The sequence below is a fragment of the Musa acuminata genome, chromosome BXJ3-3, assembly GCF_036884655.1.
Source record: "Musa acuminata AAA Group cultivar baxijiao chromosome BXJ3-3, Cavendish_Baxijiao_AAA, whole genome shotgun sequence".
Classification (NCBI taxonomy): Eukaryota; Viridiplantae; Streptophyta; class Magnoliopsida; order Zingiberales; family Musaceae; genus Musa; species Musa acuminata.
Genome location: NC_088351.1, coordinates 27696508 through 27720946, shown reverse-complemented (window position 1 = coordinate 27720946; position 24439 = coordinate 27696508). Strand labels below are relative to the sequence as shown.

The 24439-nt window shown below is 37.0% G+C and overlaps 1 protein-coding gene across 1 annotated transcript; it reads right to left on the bottom strand.

Moving 5' to 3' along the window:
- Nucleotides 1-74: 74 nt before the first annotated feature.
- Nucleotides 75-23724, bottom strand: LOC135633731 (protein transport protein SEC24 C-like). Its single transcript, XM_065143584.1, has 24 exons — nt 22620-23724; nt 22128-22364; nt 21872-21946; nt 21693-21791; nt 20611-20722; nt 20276-20403; nt 18672-18791; nt 16855-16935; nt 14396-14473; nt 14176-14268; nt 13897-13951; nt 11573-11649; nt 10965-11036; nt 10802-10885; nt 8547-8666; nt 8388-8456; nt 5697-5774; nt 5391-5529; nt 4976-5140; nt 1766-1911; nt 1491-1670; nt 908-996; nt 794-825; nt 75-679 (listed from the first exon to the last, which is right to left on the bottom strand). Exons 1-24 carry the CDS (start codon nt 23436-23438, stop codon nt 573-575), a joined length of 3255 nt encoding a protein of 1084 aa, XP_064999656.1. The 5' UTR covers nt 23439-23724; the 3' UTR covers nt 75-572.
- Between the last annotated feature and the right edge of the window lie 715 nt (nt 23725-24439).

Sequence of the window (24439 nt, the reverse complement as noted above, 5' to 3'; positions counted from 1 at the left end):
ATAGCTCATATTCACTACCAGTCATTAGTTTCTACCGCCACCATAGCCACGATAAGCGTGGAAGCTGCCTCACATAAACAAGGCTACTACTTATCAGTAAAAGCAAACATTTGATTAGGTACAATCCAAATGACACTCATCAACAACCCTGCTTGAATAGCTCACAAAGATATTTGACCTTAGACCTTTCTAAAGATAATCGAAGATACAAATGAAAACCTCCCAATTAATTGTAAACCCAAACAAATTATAACAATATAATCGACCAAGATGATATCATACACCCTCTGAGTCTACAAGGAATCAAAAGAAATATCTAGAAAAGCAACAGGCAGATATTGCACCTTTACTATCGATTTTGTCTACTTCCAAGTATCAGTTTGAGAATTGCAAGCATCGGAAACCGGCACCTGTTTTCACTCATGTGCCGAGCTAGTCAGCAGAAATTGCACTCAGCAAGTACAAAGAAGCATCCAGTGCTCTTGTTGGTTGCCCATTTCTGATTTTAACTTAAATTCCATAAAATCAAAATGCCAATGTCAACCAAAATTTTGTGCACGAATATTTCTTGATCAAGCCATTTTTGTTTGGATTTGCCGGTGGACATGTACAAGGAACTCAACATAGGAGAGGCCTCCAGGAGTTTTATCTTCGACCATATATGACATAAAATGCATGCCTGTATCATTGAGTTTCACAAATTAAATCAACCACTTGTGTATAAAAAATTCCAAACAAAATATTAAACAACAAAACAATATCATGCTTCATATGGTTTCAACTTATAACTGACCCGAGGGATCGCCCTTTCTGCACAGCCTCAAACTGCAGAAAAATTAAAATTTAAGCATGTTTTACAAAAATGGATCTGTTAAGAAACAATGACAAAAGCAAAGCATCTGCTAACCGTAGATATGAACATCTCTGCTTTCGTATCTCATTAACAATGTCATTTAATTTCTTTGACAGATCATTATCAAATTGCTCCAATACAAGCTGCATTGACCAAGAACAGTAAGTAACAAAACATGCTAACTGATTAACAGTGGCAAAGGACCATGTCTTTGGCAGTTAAGCACGTGGATAGTTAAAAATCGGACAAATATCCAATGCATGTACTACTTAAAGCTACAGCTTAATGAAATTGTAATATCTTTGATGTATAAAATCTAAATAAACACCCATCATGTTAGTACAGTATTTGAAATGAGGATTGTTATAACATGATGTAATCATGTATTCTGCAAAGAGACAGACACGTGAACAAGAAAAAACACAAATCAGAATAGACAAATGGACACATAGACGCAGAAGAGTTAGATCATCAGATACATTACTGTAGATGAGCGGGGTAAATAATCTTAGTTAGCCATCAAAGTTTCATCAAGATCATGGATATTTTAATGTTTTCAGCTTGGTGAGTAAATAGAAAGGACCATGATATATAGATCAGTTGTCAATGCAAAGAAGCTGAAAGAAACAAATGTTACCTGAGCTGGAAGCCCATCCACAGAAGAAACTCCAAAAATCTGTTGAAGAGTCTCTGGGTTGGCCATGTTCCCAATATAAATCAGGCCATCTTCACCGTTTTCCAGGAGATAAATTCCATCATCATTTATGTGCTCACTAGAAAGAGGAATACTAGCAGGTAAAAGGGATTCATCATCCTCCTGCAGCATAAGAGTAGTTTGAATGCAAACAAACTTTTGATAGAACTAGCTTTAAGTTTGATGTTCAATTTTAAACAACAATTGACCATACATACCTTGGCAGTCAGGTTATGAATTGTTATCATCCTGGGATATACTAAAGGAATAGCCAATGATATAGAAAGTGATGTGACAAGACTAACCCAATAAGAACGATCATCCAACCGCGCATCATTTCGCAACCCAATGCTTTTAGCCAAAGCTGAAGAAAGCAGAATAACAATAAGGGTGGTGATTCACATATGTTACAGAGCAGAATGGTTCTTATTCATGCAATATACACTAAGTATGACAATGGAGATGATAAGTATCGAAATATCTAATCCAAACATACTTTAAGCTCAATGGAAATGACCACGATGCTAATATATATTAAAGGTCTCTATATTACATTACTTACCAATGATAGAAAATTTACTAGTTTAAAAGTAAATATTATTTCATGGACACAAGCACAAAACTGTGATACAGATGTGTAACCAATATCCAATTCATTGGGAGAATAAAATGGAGACATGAGAATACAAAACAAAATTAAAAGGTGTAATATGTAGATAAAATATAATGTCGTGTGAAACTCTGAAATTTAAGTTCAGAAGAAACTTTAGAACCATAAGAGATCCACTTTCTATAAAGATCTAACTGAAAAGTTCGATGAGCATCCAACTTGCAAAAACATGGATGCATAACCAACATAAATGTAGTTGTTGGATGCAGGAATCCATGCCAAAAATCAGTTCTAACCTCGAATAATTGGATATGGTTTGTTAGTCATCATAACATTTAGATCAGAAAGCAGAGAGGATAGTCGGCTTATTTCGAAGATTATGTATATTAAAATCAGGATTCCCCTTGTATCCCTCTGTATGTAAGCAGATAGTCAACAATCCCCTCTATATGGAAGCAGAGCTCAACAATTTCTGGCACCACACAAATAGTTTCCTTTAGAACTTATTAATAAGTTTCTCCCATGTAAATGATATCAACATCAAGGTCCAAAATCTCATACCAGACACATAACAGTTGCTGGTTAGATTGATAAAGGTCCAATACATATAATCATACTGACACAGTATGACAGCATATTGGTTAGCACAGACCAAACAGAAAGAGGTAGAGAACAAGGAGGAGGACGATGATGATGATGAAGGAAAAGGTGGAGAATTAGGAGGAACAAAGGAGGAAGAGAAGGCGGAGAAGACGGCAAAAGAGGGAGTGAAGAGGGAGGAGGAGGAGGAGAGAAGGAAAAATAGAAGGTGGCAGAGGAGCAGGTGGAGGAAGAATAGGAGGAGAAGAAAAGGAAAAGATGGCAGAGGAGGCATATCAGAGGGGAAGTGACAAGCAACGGGACAGGTGGCATGGCTACGGAGGGGAGAGTGATAAGTGAGGAGAGGAGGGGGGAGGAGAGAGAGAGAGAGGAGCAAGGGAAGGAAAAGAAACAAAAAAAGGATAATTGACAGATGTAAATGAAAAAAGATATTGGTTTTGGATGCCTGGATGGTAAGCTTACTGATTTTATCTGTTGAAAGGATTTGGCTTACCATCAGTACCAGAGGGTAACCCCAGTCTGGTCGGATTACCAAACATTAAGCCTGTTGCAGACCAGGTTGAGCATCATGTTTTCTGGTTGGACCAATAAATACCGGTTGGTGCGGACTGGTTCGAACGGCTTAAAAACCTTGATTGGCAATTTAGCATTATGTGTTTTAGTTTCTTGCAAGCATTTGATCACATTATCATAAGAACTGATAATCATATAGCTAAAAGAAACATGCAGTAGCCAGCTTAACATTCTGTGACAGGAACAATTCTTAGAAAATTGAGCTTCATAGACGATTGTGCAAGACCAGGTATTCGTTTTGTTCAAGCAACTTTACCATCCAACTCACCAACCTAAATATATTTAGAAATTACAACTTGATTATCTTAGAAGAGCTTACCCTATAAAAAGTTTTCGTTAGTCACTTCAACATAGTTATTAGATAGAAAAAAGGTCAACAGATTATCAGAAGCTACTTTGATATTAGGACTTGAGTAAAAGAAAACATATCTCAACAGTAGGACTGCATAGCTAGGTAATGAAATAGCAAATCTTTAAAGCACAAATACAGGGAAACTGAAGGTGTGGCAACATCCAATAGGCACCAAACACATGAACATCAAATTTGTATCATACATGTTGAACCAAGTAAAAATTGCAATTCATTCAGAACCAGCAACCTCCACCACCGGCATGTGTATGCAGCAAGTTAAACACTAGTGTGATATATCCCTAGTGAGGCAGCAAGCAGCAACATCATGCAACGCCAACATCCTTTTTGACATTCATTGCTCAAAATGCACCACCACCATGTGAGGCAGACTTCAGAACACAATAAATTCTGCCTTTGTACCATTTATTGCTCAAAATGCACCACCACCAACATCACACAACCCCATTTATGCCTTCATTTCAGCAGACTTCAGAACACAATAAATTCTGGTTTTCTTCTTTTACTTTTTTTTCATTTTCTTTTTTGGTGGCATATGGAAAAGACAAACAATTGTCTGGAATTTCATATGAAATTAATGGCATTTTTTTCCATAAGATTCCACAGTTGCATCTGTCTGAACTTTCTTTGCTTTTTCTATTTGTTGGATCTTTAACAGCGAGATAGGACTTGGAACTTTAAGTATAAAGATAAGAAAGCAAGAAAATAGGGCTTCATTTGTGAAGCTAACTGGACTAATGACCTCATTTATTTTATAAGAAAGTGTGAGTTATTAAATTAGATTTATTTTAATTTATATTTTAATATATTAGTATTAATATATTGCTTTGTTGGAATCAAAAGATTTGGCGTTACCCTACTTGTAATATATTATTTATTCACAATATTCAGTTCATATTCCCTACTTTCTTTATCGTATCCCTATATCCATGTCATATCCATATAGTGTCTCCCTATTTGCACTTCTTAGCTGAAAATTTTGTACAAAAATTCAAACTGAAGAAAACTAAACATGTCAGCGTCTTCATCAAATATGATATCCATAGCACAACCAATGAAAAACTAGGTTGAGTAGAGTATACCATCAATCACTAAATTGATAATTTTGACAATATATTCTGTGGACAGTAATATCATATCTTGCTCAAGTTAAATTCAAAAACTATATTTCAGGTAACATATATACCAAATCATTCAAATACAGCATGATAAATGGCCAAGGAGAATCACCAAGGACACAATGAAGCATGATATCTTTGATGTATAAGATCATACCTAGGGTGTATAGTGGCAAAAGCTTAAGAGCTTCAGGAAGAATTAATTGTCCTGATGATGATACCGTTGCACAATATTTACGGTAGGCATGTAAGATGTTGATGCAGAGGTTTGTGATATGCTCACGAACTTGAGAAAGAGAGCTCACAGGGATAATGCTTGCAGCTACAAAGTCCAGACAAATGCAAAAAACAATTAGCAATTAAGAAATGTCAACTTTACATCTCGTTAATGGACTCTTGCAAACATTTCCACTCTCAAACTGAACATGCCAATAGCAAACTAATGAATAGAAACACAGCAGGTTATGACATGAACAATAGTTGATAACGACTATAGCTTTGGATAACAGATTTCAACAACTCATATCAAGGCATTGATGTGAAGGAAAGTAGCAGACTTCCAAATATTTTACCTTGCTTGAGAAAACAGGCAAACTGAGTATCCAAGTCAGCTGAACGGAACAGATTACTGAGCATGCTTGTGCAAGGAAGGGAAAGGTTAATAACTCTTATTCTTCTTTGCCCATACACAGTAGTATAAAGAAGTGCACACTGCAGAGAGAACAATAAGCAGAAGTCATCTGCTACCAAAATTATTTCACAGAAGTAACAAATGCCTTTGCTATATAAAGTTATCATAGTTTTGTCAACTAGACATGTTAACCAAGAAGTAATATAGGTTGTAAAATAGGCAATGGCTTTGAAGTTCTACTACATACCTGAAAGCCACATTCTGAGTTCTCCTGGAACTTATCATCATGTTTAAATGTGACCATTATTGTTTTGTCACTGTCAATCTGCATCAGACAGATTTCCTTAAATCAGACACATATGTAAATCAGAACACAATAATTATCAGGAACAGTTTCTAGAAGGTTGAATATCAGGATTATGACTTATGACAACATAGATTGATAACCATGTATAGATGATATTAGCAGTTTATACTTTATAGCAACCTTGATGTAAAACATCGGTCAAACCAACCGTTCTTCACTGCTCTGACCAAGGAAACCTCCCAGTGTACCACTCTTTTTCATTTTTCTATTAGTTTATTCAGCAATATCTGTATAGCTGGATATTCACAGTATCTTGGTATTGTACCAATTGAACAGGTTTCAGAAACCAATTTGTGTACCAGTAATTAAAACCATGATATAGAGAAAAATGAATCATAGTTATAAGATGTAGATGGGAAGAAAAGGAACAAAAGCTGACTTCATACGGATACCATTCAGGAGTACTCAAATTATTGCTGGAGCTCGACAAACTAAATGTAGTCCCAACATGGGACTAAAGTTAAACCTAAATGACTCATGCCACCACAACGCATTTATTGTTGTCCCACCCGACATGGTACGAAACAGGCAGTAATATCAGTCTAGGCATGGGTCGGTATGCAGACCACCCTCGTTTCAGATGATCTGGCTCAGTTCTATAAAAATAATAAAAAATAATGATGGGGCCCATCCAACTAGGTATTAAAAAAAATAAAATAGACATTAGGTTAATCAAACACGAGCCTTCTTCTAGTGTTCAACGTTTTTTTCTGCAAAGGTTATGTGACGAAGGCGAGATTCCAAGTCAAGACCTTGCGATAAACTATCAAAGTCTTTACCAACTAAGTTAGCTGACACCTTTCACATTCAATATTGCTGTCATTGTCACTGCTAATATCATTGTCATCGCATTCCTTCTTCCCAGTTACGCTCCCACCTCTTCTCTTCTTCCTTCTCCTCCACCGATTCTTCTTTCGCCTCCTCCACTGCTTCCTTTTTTTCCTTCTTCCTCCTTTGTTCCTCCCCCCATCTCTTCTCCTTTTTCTTCCTCTTTGAAACACCGATACTGAGCAGTATGTACCGGTCCAACTGATCACCGAAACAGGTCCAATACCCGAAATGATGATCCTGGCTGCTACAAATGTCCTTTTCACTCCCCTCATCAGGCTGAGGATTCACCACCTTTTACAGTGGCCAAGCAGCATCAATTGCCTGCACTAAGGCCCTCCTTAAATTCCAACTGGACCAAACTGATTTTTCATTTAATTTACCCAGCTAGGTGGTAAATGAGTGATTGAACACACTACATCTAGCATGACAATCACCTCTAGGGGTCAATTGTGATACTGAATCATGATGAATCTCCATTATAGCTGTAGCATGAATCTATTGCCAAATGAATGCTTATGTACTTTAAAGTGGTAAACCTACATTGAGGATAAACAAGTATAAGTCATGATAAATAGCAGTGTTGACCAGACATGTAAGATTAGGAATGATGAGATGGAACACTAAGCATATCTTATGGCACATGTTTAGTGTAAGTTTTTCACTTTTGGAGCTTCTCCATCCATTTTAAGTTTTCAACTGTATTTTTCTTCTTTTGTTAGCTTAAGATGTATTTTGTACATTTGGTGTCGGTTCTAATTAGTGTAGAATCCTAAGATCTCCATATATCTAATTTAAAACTAATCCACAACTTAAGTTCTCCCAAGTAAAGGCAAGTTGAAGTATGTTTCTGTCACGTCACTACAATGATGAAAATCAAGAAAGAATGAAAAGAAAAATAGGGTGAATCAAAGATATAACGAAGAATGATTTTGATAAACAATCATATTTTTTTCTAAAAAAACTCTTTTGGTAAATGGCAAGATACAAAAACCAAAGACCGAATCCTAGAAATGGTCATCCCGATTTTTTCCATGAGAACAAACTTTGCAAAACTGAGATCTTACTTTATATCGATGTAAAAGTTTATACAACAATCAAACAGAACCATCTAAAAACTTTGAGCTTAGATGCCATAGTCAATAGTGTTTTTTATTATTAAAGGAACAAATCTATCTTCAAACTAGATAGTTTCAACCTTAAAAAATTCATAGCGTAAAGGCTACTTGGCTTTCCCCTTCTTTTGAGTCAACTTGAAGATGTCTATCCAACTAGATGGGTATTTGACAAAAAAATCAATCCTGAAATAATTGGATCCTAGTCAATAGTGTTTTTTATTATAAAAGGAACAAATCTAACTTCAAACTAAGATAGTTTCAACCATAAAAAACTCATAGCGCAAAGGCTACTTGGCTTTCCCCTTCTTTTGAGTCCACTTGAAGATGTCTATCCAACTAGATGGGTATTTGACTAAAAAAATTCAATCCTGAATTAAGGCTGGTGAATCACTAAAAACATGGAAAAGAAAAGTTACATGTTCAACAGAAGTTGCATTTGATTTGAAGCCTTCCTATACGTGTCGTGCTTTGATAGATAATACATGTAATGGTCATCTGTTTGTCATAGTTATTCTTAATTCTAGATGTCACATTTTGCCCTTCCAGTTAGCCTATTATCATAGCTTAAAGTGATCTGTAAGGAAATTAAAAATATAATTTCCAATAACAATGTAAGAGTACTGACCCCAGGAAGATCAATATCAGTGGGAATACGCTTGCAAAAGTTTCCTGAATACTCTTGAACTTGGAGACCCTAGCAAAACATTAGAAAAGACAATTAAATCCTGAAAAACAAATTTGGGATATTCAGTTGCAGGTACATTATATACCAAATCACTTGTACCTGGCTACATCTGACACGCATCACTGCCTCAAAACCTTGGGGTCTACTGATGTTCCATCTAAGATCATTGTAGAGTTTGCCAGGATCAGAAAGAGCAGAAAACGGATAATAATAATATACCTGCAATGACAAAATTGGAAATTGTGTTAAATACATCAGCATCAAGGAATGATATTTATGATATCAAAGTAATGAAACAATGGAACCAAAGGAAAGTATAACAGAATCTTCAATCTAGAATCCTTGAATGGTAGGACCAAGTATAATAAATCTTATGTAAATGAAGCAATAATTACATGTCAGAAACAGAAAGACACTACAAGAAGAAAATGGTACACATGGACCCTAACTGAAAGTTTGACTGGCTTAATCCGATCCCAAATGACACCAATAATCCTGTCAAATTCTAGCTTTTTCCATCTGCTTCCTGGTCATTTCAAAGGCCAATGAAAGCTCTATTGATGTTCCTTGGCAACTGGGCACAGTAAAACATGCGACCATATTGTGACAGCATGTATGGCACAAACGTGGTATCCCATTGAATAACAAGGAGCGAGGAAAATGGCCTATAAAACTGGGGCTGCAAATAACTCACCATTTAAATGCTTACTGAGCATAGACTCAACGAATTCAAAAATATAGAATGCTGACAACATCATATGTACCAATAAGTAAATATACAATAACAACAGCAAAACAACAAGGCCGTAAGTCTCAACTATATGGTCACCAATTACTATGATCATACTTGCACCAACAATTAAATAAATTGGGATTAAGAATTGTTATATAATAGGGACAGTGCCAAAAGGTACATAAAAAGGGAATCTCTTATCAACTTTTAGCAAGATGCTTATACTGTCACAGACAAATCTATACACGGAGTGTTTGATGTATGTTTGTGTAAGTCCATATCTTTCGATTTTATTCATGCTTCACACAACATGTAGAGAGCTTGTAGTAAGCTTGACAGTCCTATTTTGGTTAGTTTTTGTGGTCGTTTTACTCTTGTAAACATAGTTTGTGTGCAGTCGTCACACAGAGACAAAACTACTAAAAAACAAATTATACAAGTAATCATTTTGAGGGTTTTCTAGCTCTGTAGAGTGGTGCGGAGTGTCAACTAGCACGACACCCAAGAGCTACTCAGGTGGCACATAGCTGGATGGGGGTAGTGTCTAGGTCTGGTTCGCTACCTTGTTTTGTAGAAGTGTCATGTGAGCACTTGTAGGGATTTTTAGTCATAGCAGACCACCTTGGACCCTTTGTCGTGTAACCGTTCAGAACTTGCGAAATCTATGTTTGTAATTTAAATTTTCTATCAAGTGTTTGCTAAAATAGCTGCTTGTGGGATCCCAAGTTAAATGTTTCCTCTAACATGTCTTTTCTTTTGTCAATCCTTAAGGGACCATAAGAGGTTTTGAGGAGGTTGACCCTTTGCGAATGGTGACGCAATGGTGCCATATGACTTAGGTAAAACCAGCTAAGTCCGTGACAGTACAACAATACAAATCATTTGTTATTGCAGAATTCTACTGATGCTAGAGGAACACAAACTTCAAGAGGTTTTAACTTGAGCAATAGTGTGAAGTTTTAGAATGCACAGTGTAAGTGGAGAAATGATATCTTTAACTATTAAAAAGAATTATTTCCACAAGACAATAAGATGACCAATCATCTAAGGTGGTTCTCACATGTACAAGCAAACAAATAGGTATCACATGTATCATAATCAATTCAAGAAGTAGATTCCCTACACAGGTTTTAATTACTGAACCATACCAGTTTTGGCAACCAATTGGACCAATTTGGCACCAATATATAGATGGTATCCTGACTTATATACATCCAGTGTCACTTTAAAAAAAATTAAAAACTAAATACTGGATGGTATCGACCTATAGGGTCCATGATTGGTTCTAGATCAGATCAGTAAATACTGGTCTGTACATCACGGCCTAACCGGTATTTGAAACCTTGCCTCTACATAACCCATCTTCCAAAATGTGGCTAGAGATCTAGATCCGACCAATAACTAAATTATTATCCAGTGTATGTTATCAACAATTAAATACCACCCACGATGTCTTAATCAAGAAGATCCTACAATAAAGAAAACTAAGCTGACTTATACAAAAAAGCCCTGCATACCCAAAAGGAGACATTTTCCAACTGTCTCACACTTGTCATTGACTTTTCAAGTTACTTTACATTCCATCATGTTTTACAGTATTAAGATTAAAGGAAAAATTTACCTGCCCTCCTGTGGTTCCTGGTACAACAGAAATGGAAGCAATGTCAACATAAGTCTGGGTGGTTATGAACATATCCACGCAAACCTGGAGAATAAGGCAGACATATTAGTGTGATATCTAATTCAGTGATGCATAGGTAGCAAAATAAAACCCAGCATCTTACCTGGTACTCGGCAAATTCTCCAGCCATTGCTTTCAGTGTCTTGTCTGCTGGTTGGAGCAACTTATGAGCCTCCTGGATTGCAATGTTATAAGATAAGAGATACCGCATAATCAATTTTATCTAGACAGGATATTTTGTCACTCATAAGCAAATCAAGGGCAGCTAACTTCATCAGTTTATTTTTTTTTTACTTAAGTCTGCAACAGTAAGTGTATTATCTAATTATTATATTAGCATTAACTGGAGAAAACATGTTTCAAATTTCAATTACATTGTGTCAAGGCAACTTAGTACATAAAAGAAGATATACAAATACAAGCACATGCACTGAGCACGTGGATTACTAATAATCATGATTAAAACATGCAATTTATTTTTCATTGCTTCGGCAAACGCTGGTTCTAAGCTCAGATGAAAAAGGTAAAGAGTTGTGTTGGATTATTGGCAGCCACCGTAAAACTATATCAGATCACATGCACATAAATCATAACTGTTATTGTTGTTGTACTTTTCATTCTGAATAAGTTATATGAGGTTAAAAAATATATATTATAAAAAATAATACTAAATCAATTAAATAAAAACATAAGGAAAGAAGAGGAATATACCTTATCACCAGCAGAGACATTTGTTCTTCCCTCAGCTTCTCTGGAAGAAAGAGAACCAATACCAACTGATGGCAAGACTGCACAAAGTAGGATAAAAAAACTTTTCTGTAAAACATATCATTAAAAAAATGAACCACATATACACACAATCTGAAAGTTAGATATAGGGACACATAAGCCTAGGCTGATGAAGCCAAGGTTTACCAAGCTTAGGTTCGATCAGTCTTCAAATAATATAAATCTTGAGCTTAAGATTTAAGATCAGGCTAGAATTATTTACATCTATACTGACTCTTGGTTGAAGTTCAATTCAGCTGGAGAAGAAAATGAGTCTATTGAACATCTTAACAGCTTGAAATTAAAGTTCAACTTGGCTAGAAAACCAATAGTGATTTTATGTTTATAGCAAGACTATGCAAATTAATTTATATCTATAGCAACTCTTACACACAACAAACTAAACCATGAGAAGCAAGTAAAAGTTAAACTGACTTGGTTCAGCTTAAGTATTTTACTGGTACATGCAACATAATTTAAAATTCCTGCACATAACGTTCATCTTCTTCATATATGGCCCTTAACTATGTTGCCCTATTTGTATCAAAGGAATCTAGATGGCTCCTCATGTAGACTTCCTTAAATTTCTTTGTTGCTCAAGTCCATGATATCTAACAATGCTCCAACTATTTTTGAGCTCACCACATGCATCTCTACACAATCAGAAATGTGTACATTTGCATGATGGCAGTCAGAACTAATTCCACATCATAGGTCCTGTTTCACTCTGTAGAGATATGCCTAAATTTATCTGTTAAGGAAAATCAGACACTTTGATTGTATAAGGAAAATATTATCAACTTAGTTTGGCCAGAATTAAATGTCATGCAATTAAATTTCATCCTTGAAAAAATTTAAAACCCTAGACACCAACCAAACAAGTCTTATCAAATACAATGATCTTAGTGCAGAAAACACACACCGAACAACTGCTAATAAGTATCAATAAAACACGTAATACCAAAGTAACATATCAAAGAATTAGAACTACATTAAACTTCCTGGTTAATATTTACCAATTTGATCAATAACACCTTCTGGACCATATAGCTAGGTACCATCAGTTCTCTTTTTTCCTTTTTCCTGGATAATATACATCAGTATGGGACCACTATTCAAAACCTTGCTTCTAACATGTCATTCCTCAAGGGCTGAAATTTACCTGTCAAATATCTTGTCATGTGAATATACATGTGTTACAACCACTAAATGGTCAACAACTATGCCCCTCCACCTATTATCTAGCTGCATATTTAAGAGTGAAAAACCATGCAGAATCCTCCATCAATAAAGCCATTTCATCAACAGACATGATTGCCATGTCCCTTAGCAGTATTATTTTCTCCATCATGTGTACACACAATGAATGTTCAACAACCGAAGTATAGTATTACACCTTATATTAAACCATTTGTCTTGAAACAACTCTTTTCATGATAAGCCACACAATCACAAACTTATAGCAGTGTTCCATGTGGCCTAATATGCCCATGTTTTCATTCTTTACAGACTTCCAAAGATCTAGCAGCATATTCTATACTCATGATTCTGGAGTAGTAGTTAAACCCAACTGATCAACTAATATTCAATTACATTTCCAACGGCTCTTCTCCATCTCTAAAAAAGAATTTTCTTTAAATGAGTCTTCTTTTGTATCTATCATCACAAACATAAATGCTTATGGAGATAGATTCTGGCATGCAATATATCAACATCCCCACCCTTGCATGCAGGATATACAAATTCAAGCCTGTTGGTGGAATGTTTTTCAGTTCTTCATAAAAGAATTCTGTGTTTTAGGTCACCTTGCAATCTTCATCTCCTAAAGAACCTCAGGAGAAAAAATTAAGATCACAAAAACATTAAAGAAGTGACCACTCAGTTGTAAAACTAAATAAGATTTAATTGATCCACTGTTCACAAAAACTCCTAGTCCAACCAAACAGCAGCTACATGCTTTATGTATATCAGTGGGAAGCAGCAAATTCTAGATATATTTCCAACCAAAATCAGAATGTTCTGGTCCCAATGAAAACTGGTGCTAAATCAATCATGTACCATCGCAATTAAAAGGATGGACTATTCTGTGCAAACAGAGTGAAGAACAACCTAGGACCACGACACATGGTGGTGGAAATGGTGTATGAAGCAGATGAGAGAATGACAAGTGTCTTAAATCCCATACAAATCTACTAGAGATAATTAAACAAGGAGCAAAAAGTACACAGTAGTGATGGAATAAGAAATGAAAAAGAATTTATGCTTACCTGACTGAAATACAAGAAGCTTTCCACCTGTTGGTTTCAATGCCAGAAACCCAGCCTGTAGTAGATGAAACATCAAATTTTACACTTGAATACAAAATCCAGGTAAAATGTGAGGTATATTAACCTTGTCTGACTAGTTTATAGTTAATTGCTTGAGAGTCTAGAAACTACTGTATGGGCAGGTGTTGAAAGTCCTATACCCAATGGACAAGAAAAAGCTGGAGGAGCAGAGAGACAGTTACGACTATGAAGTATCCCAATATCAAGATTAATAATTACCTTGATAGCTGCGCCAAATGCAGATTCAGCAACTTTATTGTTTTCAAATATGTTTGGGATGTTCTCTAGCAATTGTTCCAAACTTTGGCGGCACTGAATTATCGAAAATAATGACAATGCAGTTTAAGCAAGATACAACAGTAAAGCTTTACAAACACCAGAAACATCAATACAATAAATTCATTAATAGAAGTGCACAAAAGAATAAAGGAAGGCCAACCTCAGCAAGTTGAACAATTATATCTGTATGGAGGGGTGTATAAACATCATGTACATCAGGAACAATGAGCATTAAGGGCTGCAGTGAGAGAATATATTCAAGTCATTCCACAAAACCATTTATCAATTAGAGTTGATACACATGTTTGAGTGAAAAAACAAATGTCACATAAATAGACATATTATTCAGAAAAGATTAAGAAAAACTTAAGTAGACATACCATCAATTATTAACTTTATTGTATTTAAATAGACAGTTCAACCAAGAACCCGGAGGGGGATGTTGATCAAATGAAACAGCTAAATCCATTTCGAGTAGGTGCAGTTCATTTTTCAGACAAATTTCATTAATTATTTTGGTAAGATGCCTAGAAGTCCTAAGCAAAATCTTAGTCATTGCATAGTCAACAAAATCCTAGAGAATCTACAGCATTCAGTAACCATAAATACACCTTTTTGAGGTTTGGCCTATGTGGTATCAGGCTTGGGTCATGACATATTATAGGTTTGAATTCAGTTCAAAAATTCAGTGTGATTCTTGAGGTCCTTAGAGTCCAGAGTGCCTTTTGAATTTGTTTTAGCCATTCTCTTTATCGATTCTCATACAAATTTTATGTTATTTTAGACAAAATAAAAGCCTGTCATTTTCAGGTTACAAAATCCTAAAGAATCTGCAACAAATTGCAATATAGCTGTAATATCTAAATCCAGTATTGGAAGGTTCAAATTTCTTTCATGGTTAGTCTAGGAGGAACCTCATTTTTAGTCACATGATCATAAGCATTACAGGAACTCAAATGTTGTCAAAGAACCCAGGAGAAACTTGGTGATGGACTTCGCTTAGCCTTGTGGTCACCATGCTTTTTATATTCAAACAATCTAGTACAACATATCTCCTGTCATATTTTGACTTCCACATCTTGATTTTTATCTTCTTGTGATAAAATTAGCATCAACAGAAATGTGTGCAAATGTAAGCATTTTTAGACAAGTATATAGATACAAATGTAATCCTTGTATATTTCTTCCAGACTGCAAACCTATGAAGTCTGGAAGAATCTGCAGAAAATTGCGATATAGCTGTAATATCTATTGGAAGGTTCAAATTTCATTCATGGTTAGTCTAAGAGGAACCTCATTTTTAGTCACATGATCATAAGCATTACAGGAACTCAAATGTTGTCAGAGAACCTAGGAGAAACTTGGTGAGGGACTTCGCTTAGCCTTGTTGGTCACCATGCTTTTTATATTCAAACAATCTAGTACAACATATCTCCTGTCATATTTTGAATTCCACTTCTTGATTTTTATTTTCTTGTGATAAAATTAGCATCAACAGAAATGTAAGCAAATGCTAGCTTTCTTAGACAAGTATATAGATACAAATGTAATCCTTGTAGTATATTTCTTCCATGTTGCAAACCTATGAAGTCCACCAAACAGAAATAGTTTATACAGATTCTCATTTTTTAATTCTTTTCCATGAGTTTTTACACCATCCACGTACCAAGTATGTCATAGGACTATGCCAGTGGAGTGCAGAATGCAATAGGATAAATATAGGAATATATATAAAGAATATGTTTAATGCATTCTTTATACATGATCCTATGTTCTTCCAAGTCCTTAATAAACCCTTTATAGTTATTGCTTACTCTAGCCAACTTGTTATTATATTCAACAAAACATCTGAAGTTAACATCACTTTTTCAAATAAAAAATATTTGTATACTTTCATATTAATTGTGTCAGCTACTGCTAGGAAAACAAATAATGTGTATGCTTTATCCAGTCCCTAAAGACTTACAGCAGGCATTTAACAATGTAGATGTATATAAATAAACATATGTTGATGTGGAGTCAAAAAGCCAGCATAAATACATCTATTTAAACTCGTATATCCATAGTTATGCTTTAAAATTTAAGTTCAAGGCCCAAAGGAAGCTCGCATATGCATCCTTCTATTCCAGTCATTGCCTTCAATTGAACTATGTATATGCAAGGCAAAAGTCCCTTAACCACAAGTTCCAGCTACCTACAACTGTGGTACCTGCACCCATCTAATGGCCAAGCAATATTGCATTTCCCTGATTAATCTAAACCCAATCAATCTTGTTTAAGCCTGATTGCCATCCACAGTCAATGGCACAGCCTTTTGCAAAAATCTTGGGATGCAGGTCAACAACCTTTTGCCAGTAAACTACATTTGGAAAAAATTGTGCCTGACAATATTTTCATGTTTTCCTATATTTTCTTTGTGTTGTTACCTCTTACTTAAGTATTTAATCAGTTATATCTCAGCAAAGAACTCACATTATATTTTATGGAGAGCAGGCTAAACTCAGAATCCCACATAGATAATACTAATTTTTAAACAATACCATTATTAAGTCTAAGATGAAGAACAATCCAATAAACAGACAAAATGTTGGTAGACCCAGAATGTTATAGTCTATATACCTGCTGTGAAGCTCGTCCAAGATTATAGAAATGAATAGTGCAATCAAAAGTTGCAATACCAACCATTGTCCGTGGACCATCCTGAAATGAAGCAAGCATTTACATGTAAAACTAATCTAACTTCACATATGTGAAAGAAAATTCTCAATGGCTGATGGCACTAAAAGATAAGAATTAAGATAAAATTATAGATCTGATAGTGCATGAACCAAGGTTCATAATTTCGTATCGTACTAACGTTTTGAGCTTTGCTTGGTATGGTGCGGTACGGTACGGGCATACTGAGTAGTACATTAGGGTGTATATGTATATGTATATGTATACATATAATAAAAATATAAAAATCAATATAAGAATAATAAAAAAAATAAAAAAAAGGAGGCATACGTTGCCTCGACAACGTTGCCTCCTTTTCTTTTCCTTGTGTTAGACGAGGAGAAGAACGTGGGCTTCCCTTCATTTGCGACGTTCAGCGAAGACGTTGAAGGCTGCAGACGTCTCCGGCCTTCAGCAAAGAACGTAGCAAAGGCCACAGGCATCTCCAACCTTCAGCAAAGAAAGCGACAAAGGCTGCAGGCGTCTCTGGCCTTTGGCCAAGAACGCAATGAAGAAGAAGTCGAGTTGCCGCCTCTTCGTTACCTCCTAGATCGGGATCATCGAGGGAGGGCAGCGCCGGATCGAAAAGTGTTGAGGTTCTCCCGATTCTCCCTCTTCTTTGAGCACTTTCTCTCTCTTCTCCCTCGACACTTCTTCCCTCGCCGCAACCAGGCTGATACCGCCCAGTACGGGCAGTAACATTCGAAATTAAAATCCTTGGTATATACTAGTGTCATTTGACCACAATTAAGGAAATTCAGAAGGCAAGGATGAGTTATACAGGGATGTCTTCTTAAGTGTTAGTTGATATCAATATTATACCAGTAAAATGCTGACGAGCCCCTAGTCGAATCTAAACCGAATCACCAATAACAAAACAAGGACTTATAAATAAGTTCGAACTACCACCCGTTTTTAATGATCAAAATCAGGGGTAACAAGCAAATAAGCATACCACCAAGAACCCCCATCTCTTCCCCTCTCTTCCTCCCGACATCTCTCCCTCCTCTCCTCCTCCCTCAATGTTAACTAGCATTAACATTGTACTAGTTAACCACTAAGCACCTAGTTGAATCTAAATAGAATTGCTAATAACCAACCATGGATTCAAAAACCAGTTTGAACTGAGGGAGGTACTAAACAATAAGCCTAGCACCTGGTACCCCTATCTTTTTCTTATAATTATTTGATGGTTATTTTATTTTTTCCTCCCATGTCTTCCTCAACCCCCTTCTTCATGCCATCACCATCACTCACCACTTCCTCCTCCCTCTCAGGTATGCTGCCGCCTCCTTCATCTTCATTTTTTTTACAACTTTCAACAACTGTCTGTTTTGATAAGCTGATCTGATAAGTTTATCAACAGTATCTATTTCTGATATGCAAAAATAAACCAGCAGAGCAGTCATCAATTTTTAGGATTCAACATGCCTGAACCAATATCTAATTCATAGGGTACATGTCTAGTACACTTAAAACTGTTATCAAATCAGGGTTTGGATCCTGGATGTCCTTACTGCTTTACTAGATGGGTCTGGCCCAATCATCAAATAAAGCTAAGTCTAAAGTTCTTGCGTCCAGGCAAAATATAAGAATGCAATACACCTTCCATATGTTACTATGTAATTGTCTTGTTTGTACTTCTTCATTGTGAATGTATTGTGATAGTGCAGTTAACTCAGGTGTATATTAACAAACAGCAGAAAGAAACAAAAACTTACAGGAAGATCTGCAAGAGACTGACTGATTGCACTGCAAGCTGCTGCAGTTGCACCGGTCTGTACAGCATTCATTGAGACATCAATGAGGAAGAAAAAGACAGCAGGCATTGGATCACGTACCTGAAACCAAATGTTCATGCAAAAGTTAACACAACGCCTTAAAACATACACATAATGGATAATTGTGCAAACTTCAGTTGCATATGCATTTTGAAATTTTCATCCATAAACCATACAGCAGAAAAAAAATTTTGTGGTATGCCAAAAATTCTGTTCCTATGTTCAAGCCCACTTCACATGGATGGAGATATAATAGAATTAAGGTGAAAAATATTGTTAGTTAAACATAGTTAAGTTGATGTTCAGTCACTATTTTTTCTTTCCAGTTAAACATAGTTAAGTTGTTGTTGAGTCACCATTTCTTATTTCTTTCTCTTTCCTTTTTCTTCTTTTCCTTCTTTCTTCTTTTTTTTTATTACAAAGATAGTAGAGCCTAGTACCTAATTCATTAAGATCATGAAATATGTAGTACAAGAGAAGGTGACATAGATAATGCCACTGTTATGTGTCAGTCACTTATCTATGCATCCTCAAGAAAATAGCATCATGTCAATAACAGATGAGGGCACTATATGGCTCACCCACATCCAACAATGCAGGAAGGTTTAAGAAATTTTGGAAGGAACAGATACTATTATATAAAGAAAGCTAGCCTGCTTAAGTGAAAGAGTAAAATAGAAATGTCCACATTTAGTCCCAAGATATGAAGACACATTCCAGATGTAAGAAACAAGAAACATTAGAGTGCAGGAGAAAAGAAAATGTTACACTGGCAGGAAAAAAAAGCATCTTCCACATAGGTTTTACAAAAAAGAAGGTCATAGCAAAAGATCAAAGACCAAAAAGACCATCTTGAAAACTTTCTAAATATAAACCGACAGACTTAACAAATTTTGATAGGAGGAAAACAATAATCTTCAGAAAAAGAGGTAGAGAGAGGAACAGAGCAAGGAGTGAATTTGACTTCTTTTCTTAAGCTCTCCCAAGCCACACAAATGGGTACTAACCACTCTCCACTATATGAATCTTCAGAACCACTCTTTTTAAGGCAGGGTCTGGGCATGATTTTGAGCCCATCAGGATTAAAATTCTATTTCAATTCATGCATGGCTTCAAGTCTAAGATATTTTGTTGCACCGTTTCTCTTCATGTAGATCTGCCAAAATTGCAGGAAATAATAAACCACTCATATGCAGGCAACACACACATGAGAACTGCACAACCCATAATTTGTGAACCCCAAAGAAAGAACATGCATATGTAAGAGAATATGTCCTCCGACAGTTGCATTTTGACAACTAAAATGTTCATCCAAAAAGTTAAACAATTTGCACAAGAAGGAATGCACAGAGAGAGAGAGAGAGAGAGAGAGAGAGCGAGAGAGAGAGAGAGAGAGATCACATTGTTAATGCAAAATCCATCAGAACTGGAAGAAATAATCCAATTCCATAAAATAATTCTGCTCATGTCTAATAACTATATCAACTTTTTTGATGAATAGTAAAACTGCTAGATCTTAGGAGGCAGCTGAAAATTAGACCAACCATGTACTCTCTAGTAGCAACAAATTCAACCGTTCCTCTACAAAGTTCGGGCCTTTCATCGGCATCACGGCGCCTACCATCTGGCCCAAGATTACAGTAGTAGTCCCGCGGAGTATCATTAGTAAAGCCTGTAAAAAATGCACAACCAGGACTTAAAGACAAAAAATAAAGGTGTACTGCAAAGAACCCATTAAAAGAACTTTAGAAACTTCAAATAAGTAACTAACAAGAAGAGCTGCCACTGAAGCAGGAAAAGATATTTACAGAATTTAAATGATTATAGAAAAAATCGAAAGGCTATTACAAAAATATCAAACCAACTGCTAAGTACTCACCACATAAATTGCAAATAAATCTTCGTCCATGATCAATGAATTTCATGAAAGGATTTATGTAACCTTTGCATCGAGAACACCGTATAGGTCCACTTTCACCAAAATCTACAATCTATACTCCACAAAAGTAGTCGAAGGAACACAAATATTAAATTCATTAGACAAATTAGACCTCTGACAGAATGAAGCTTCAACATAAACATGAATGAGACATTATACGAATAACAATACCAGGAACTTTGAAACTGCCTAAACTACAAAGAGATGTAATTGATGTAAGATTGTCTGTCCAAAATTCTTTCATTTACCAACTTCAGACGAGGAAAGAAGCCAACTGTCAATTTTTTATTCATAATACATAAGTATTAGCAATTAATAAGTTGTGGAAACATGACATCAGTAACCATCATCTAACTGTGTATAAGACCCATATGGCTAAGGCTGAGGCATTCAGCACACTTAAAATTTTAAACATTTCTCTTTTCGACAATAGTAATATCCCATGAAAATTGACTTTACAATCCCCATATATTTGTCTCATGTGCATAAACCAAGTGCAGGATCAATAACATCAACATCAGTTATGAATTTAGCTATAGTATTATTTTTCAAGTAAATCATGACAAATCAAAGAATTTACAATCAAAGCTATGCATTAGCAGCAAAAAAGATCCATTTTAAGCTACAACACCAATAGTTTGTGGGATCAGATTATCTAGATCTAAACTCACTGATCTCTTTACAACGATTGCTGATCAGTGATATGTCCTCACTCGAAAAAATATAGTTCACATGCTAGCTTCCCGCCTGGCCTGTACTAATTTCTTTATTCAACAAGTCACATCTCTTCTCAATGATTAGCAATGTCCTAAAAATATGTTTCCCTTTCAAATTTCTTTATTCATTAAATTAAAAAAATACAATAACACTAAGCCCATTGAGAATCTAAATTTTAAAAGGTTAATTGAGCAACCTCATTACATGACAATGTTGAAGATGTAACTAACACTTGCTATCTCCAATTGTAATATTCCAAACAATAGTATAGACTATCTGATGATTCAGTAAGAGGTGTTCATTACTTGGATAGGCTCCTCGGATGAATGTGGAAGAGCCAGCGGTTGCACCATCAAGGCCAAAGGCATGCTAGATGTAGACAAAAGGTCTCCGGTGCATGGTATCTATCATGACATGCACTTGTTTAATACTAACAGATGGTCATCACAATTAGCCTGTAAAAAAATGTTAAATGAATCCATACCTGATTCATGGTGCATCTCATAAAGCGAGGACTGCAATTACCATTATCCTTGACAACAAAATTGCTTGTTGCAGGCTTAGAAGAGAACAATGGTGAGTCAGAACAACCACTAGATGAGTTATAATAAAACAGACAAGACCTCCATTAGACAGAAATCTTTTCAGAATAGGATACCTAGCACTATTAAAACCAGTACAAAAACTAGAAGGGACATGCAAATTTTAATATGAAAATATCACACCTTTTAAGTACATACCGGTGGTACATTTGCTTGATTTCCTTGACGAGTCTCGAATAGTGTGACTGAGGAACTTGGCAAGGGTCGGGGAATTTGGTTAGGATCAATCTTGGATGGCGTCGAGACTTGAGACCCTGCAAGGGGCGAGTGGCCCATAGCAGGTGGAACCGGAGGCATAGTATGACCTGGTGTGCCTGGCGGCATGCCGAACATTCCAGGAGGGGCTTGCATGTTGCCCGGCATGGAAGGGGGCACCTAAAACCAATTTAAATGAGTACCCTAATGTCAGCTTCAGTCACATCCTTTAACTGGACTTGGCATAGGTAAAAGCAATGAAGAACACCACCAAAGCAAGGCATGGCGTTAACCAAGGAGGATATAGAAGGGTTTAAGATCAATCGAACGTTAGTAACCAACAAACGAAGAAAGAAAATTCACATTTTTAGCATCGTTTAGATTCAATTGAAGGTAAGTCTTCTGACTGTAGGCAGAGAACAAAATTTTACTCACCTGCCTCGGTTGTGATGGCCAAGCTGGAGCTGGAGTGCCGAAAGGGGCGCCCATATTAGGAGGCCCTGGGAATGGCTGCGAAGATGGTGGGCCGACATATGACGGCGAGGATGGCCGTCCTGCATACGGCTGGGAGGTTGATGAGCCCATATACGGCTGTGAAACTGGCGGTCTGGTGAATATCTGCTGCGTGGGTGGTCCACCAAATTGCTGCGATGTGGGTGGTCTGTTGAAAGGTAGCTGCGTGGTGGGCTGTCCGGCCAAGGCTGGCTGTGATCCAGCGAAGGGCGGCTGCGAGGTCGGCGATCCGGACAAGTGGTGCGAGATTGGCGGTCTACCGAATTGCTGCGAAGCCAGTGGACCTGTGAACGGCCGCGATGCAGCAGCAGCCACAGGGATAGCGGCAGGTGGGCTCCCGGGAAACGGACGGACAACCTGAGCCTGGGAAGGCGCAGCCGACGGAGAGGGAGCCCTGATTGACGCCGGAGCGCCAACCGGCGGCGTCTGCTGGGCATGAGAAGGAGGGGGGATCCGCGGCGCGACAAGGCCCTGAGGCCCGTTACTGGCGACCAGGCCCTGCGGAAAGGCCGCAGCTGGCGGGCGGGATGCGTAATGGGGAGGGCCGGGACGGGAGAAGGCCGGGAGAGGTGCGGAGAAAGGCGAGGGCGGGAGGGGAGCGCTGGGGGCGGTGGAGGACGGCAGGGGGCGGCCGATCTGGTTGATCTGAGGGGCGCCGGCGACGTTTGCGTTGGCGGAGGGGGCAAATCCTGGCCGTGGCCTCGGGGGCCCCGCGGCGAACGGCGGAGACGACGACGCCATAGATTAAGAATTAAGCTCAGAACTTGGATTGGCGAGAAAGCGAAAGGGGTGAATCCTCCGATACGAGCAAGGCGAAGGGAGAGATCGCGATCTGAGGAAGGGAGGAGAAGCTAATTGGAGCCGAGGCGGGATCGGGAGCGAGGGACCAAAGCAGCGGAGCTCCTTAAGGACCGTGTAATGAAGCGAGCCGTCTAAGGTAGCGCGAGGGGATTAAGGGGTACAGAATGAAGGAGGGTGGATCCTGTCGGAGGGCGAGCAGACGGAGAGGGAAACCGAAGGGATGCGTTAAAGGGCGGATGGTTTTAGTCGCTGCCGGAAGGCAAGTAATTACGACGATTAGAGTCACGCGATACACGCGTGAGGCTTCATGGTTGATGATGCTCAAACAACTTAGGAACTAAAATACATTTGATTTCGATAAATGAGTAAAATATTTATTTCATAAATAATTTTTGATCATACACATGGAGTCGATTTTAATGTTTAATAGCATTAACCATAAGAGGTATTTAACATGGGTTAACAAGCAAGGGGATGAAGCTCAGATGGTAGAGCGCTCGCTTTGCATGCGAGAAGTATGGGGATCGATATCCCGCATCTCCAACTTACTCATTGATTTATTAAACCATTTAAAATTATTAATTTTCTATTTATTTTCCTATAATTGATTTAATATTTTTTTAAAAAAATATGCATAAATTATATATTTATGTTTATATGAAATATAATAAAAAAAATTATTATATTATAATAAAAACTAATGTTATGGATGATTATAAGAAAAGACTAGCTTTGGAATAACTCTTTCTCTTATAAATCTATGCACATTATTAATAAAGAATATATATATATCTCTTAGAGCTAACCAAAATAATTTATATTTTAAATAAAAAAAATACCTTTCGTGTTTAATTTTTTTGTGATTAGATACAGTCTCCCCAACCCTCGAGACTTCAACACATCTCTCAAGTGGAATTGGTAAGGTATTTTACTTTATAAAT

Excerpts from the sequence above, each read along its gene's own strand:
- LOC135633731 (XM_065143584.1), bottom strand. The coding sequence starts at position 23,438 with ATGGCGTCGTCGTCTCCGCCGTTCGCCGCGGGGCCCCCGAGGCCACGG. Across the intron at positions 13,952-14,175 it reads CATTTGGCGCAGCTATCAAG|GCTGGGTTTCTGGCATTGAA; the intron begins GTAATTATTAAT and ends CATCTACTACAG. Across the intron at positions 826-907 it reads CAGAGATGTTCATATCTACG|TTTGAGGCTGTGCAGAAAGG; the intron begins GTTAGCAGATGC and ends ATTTTTCTGCAG.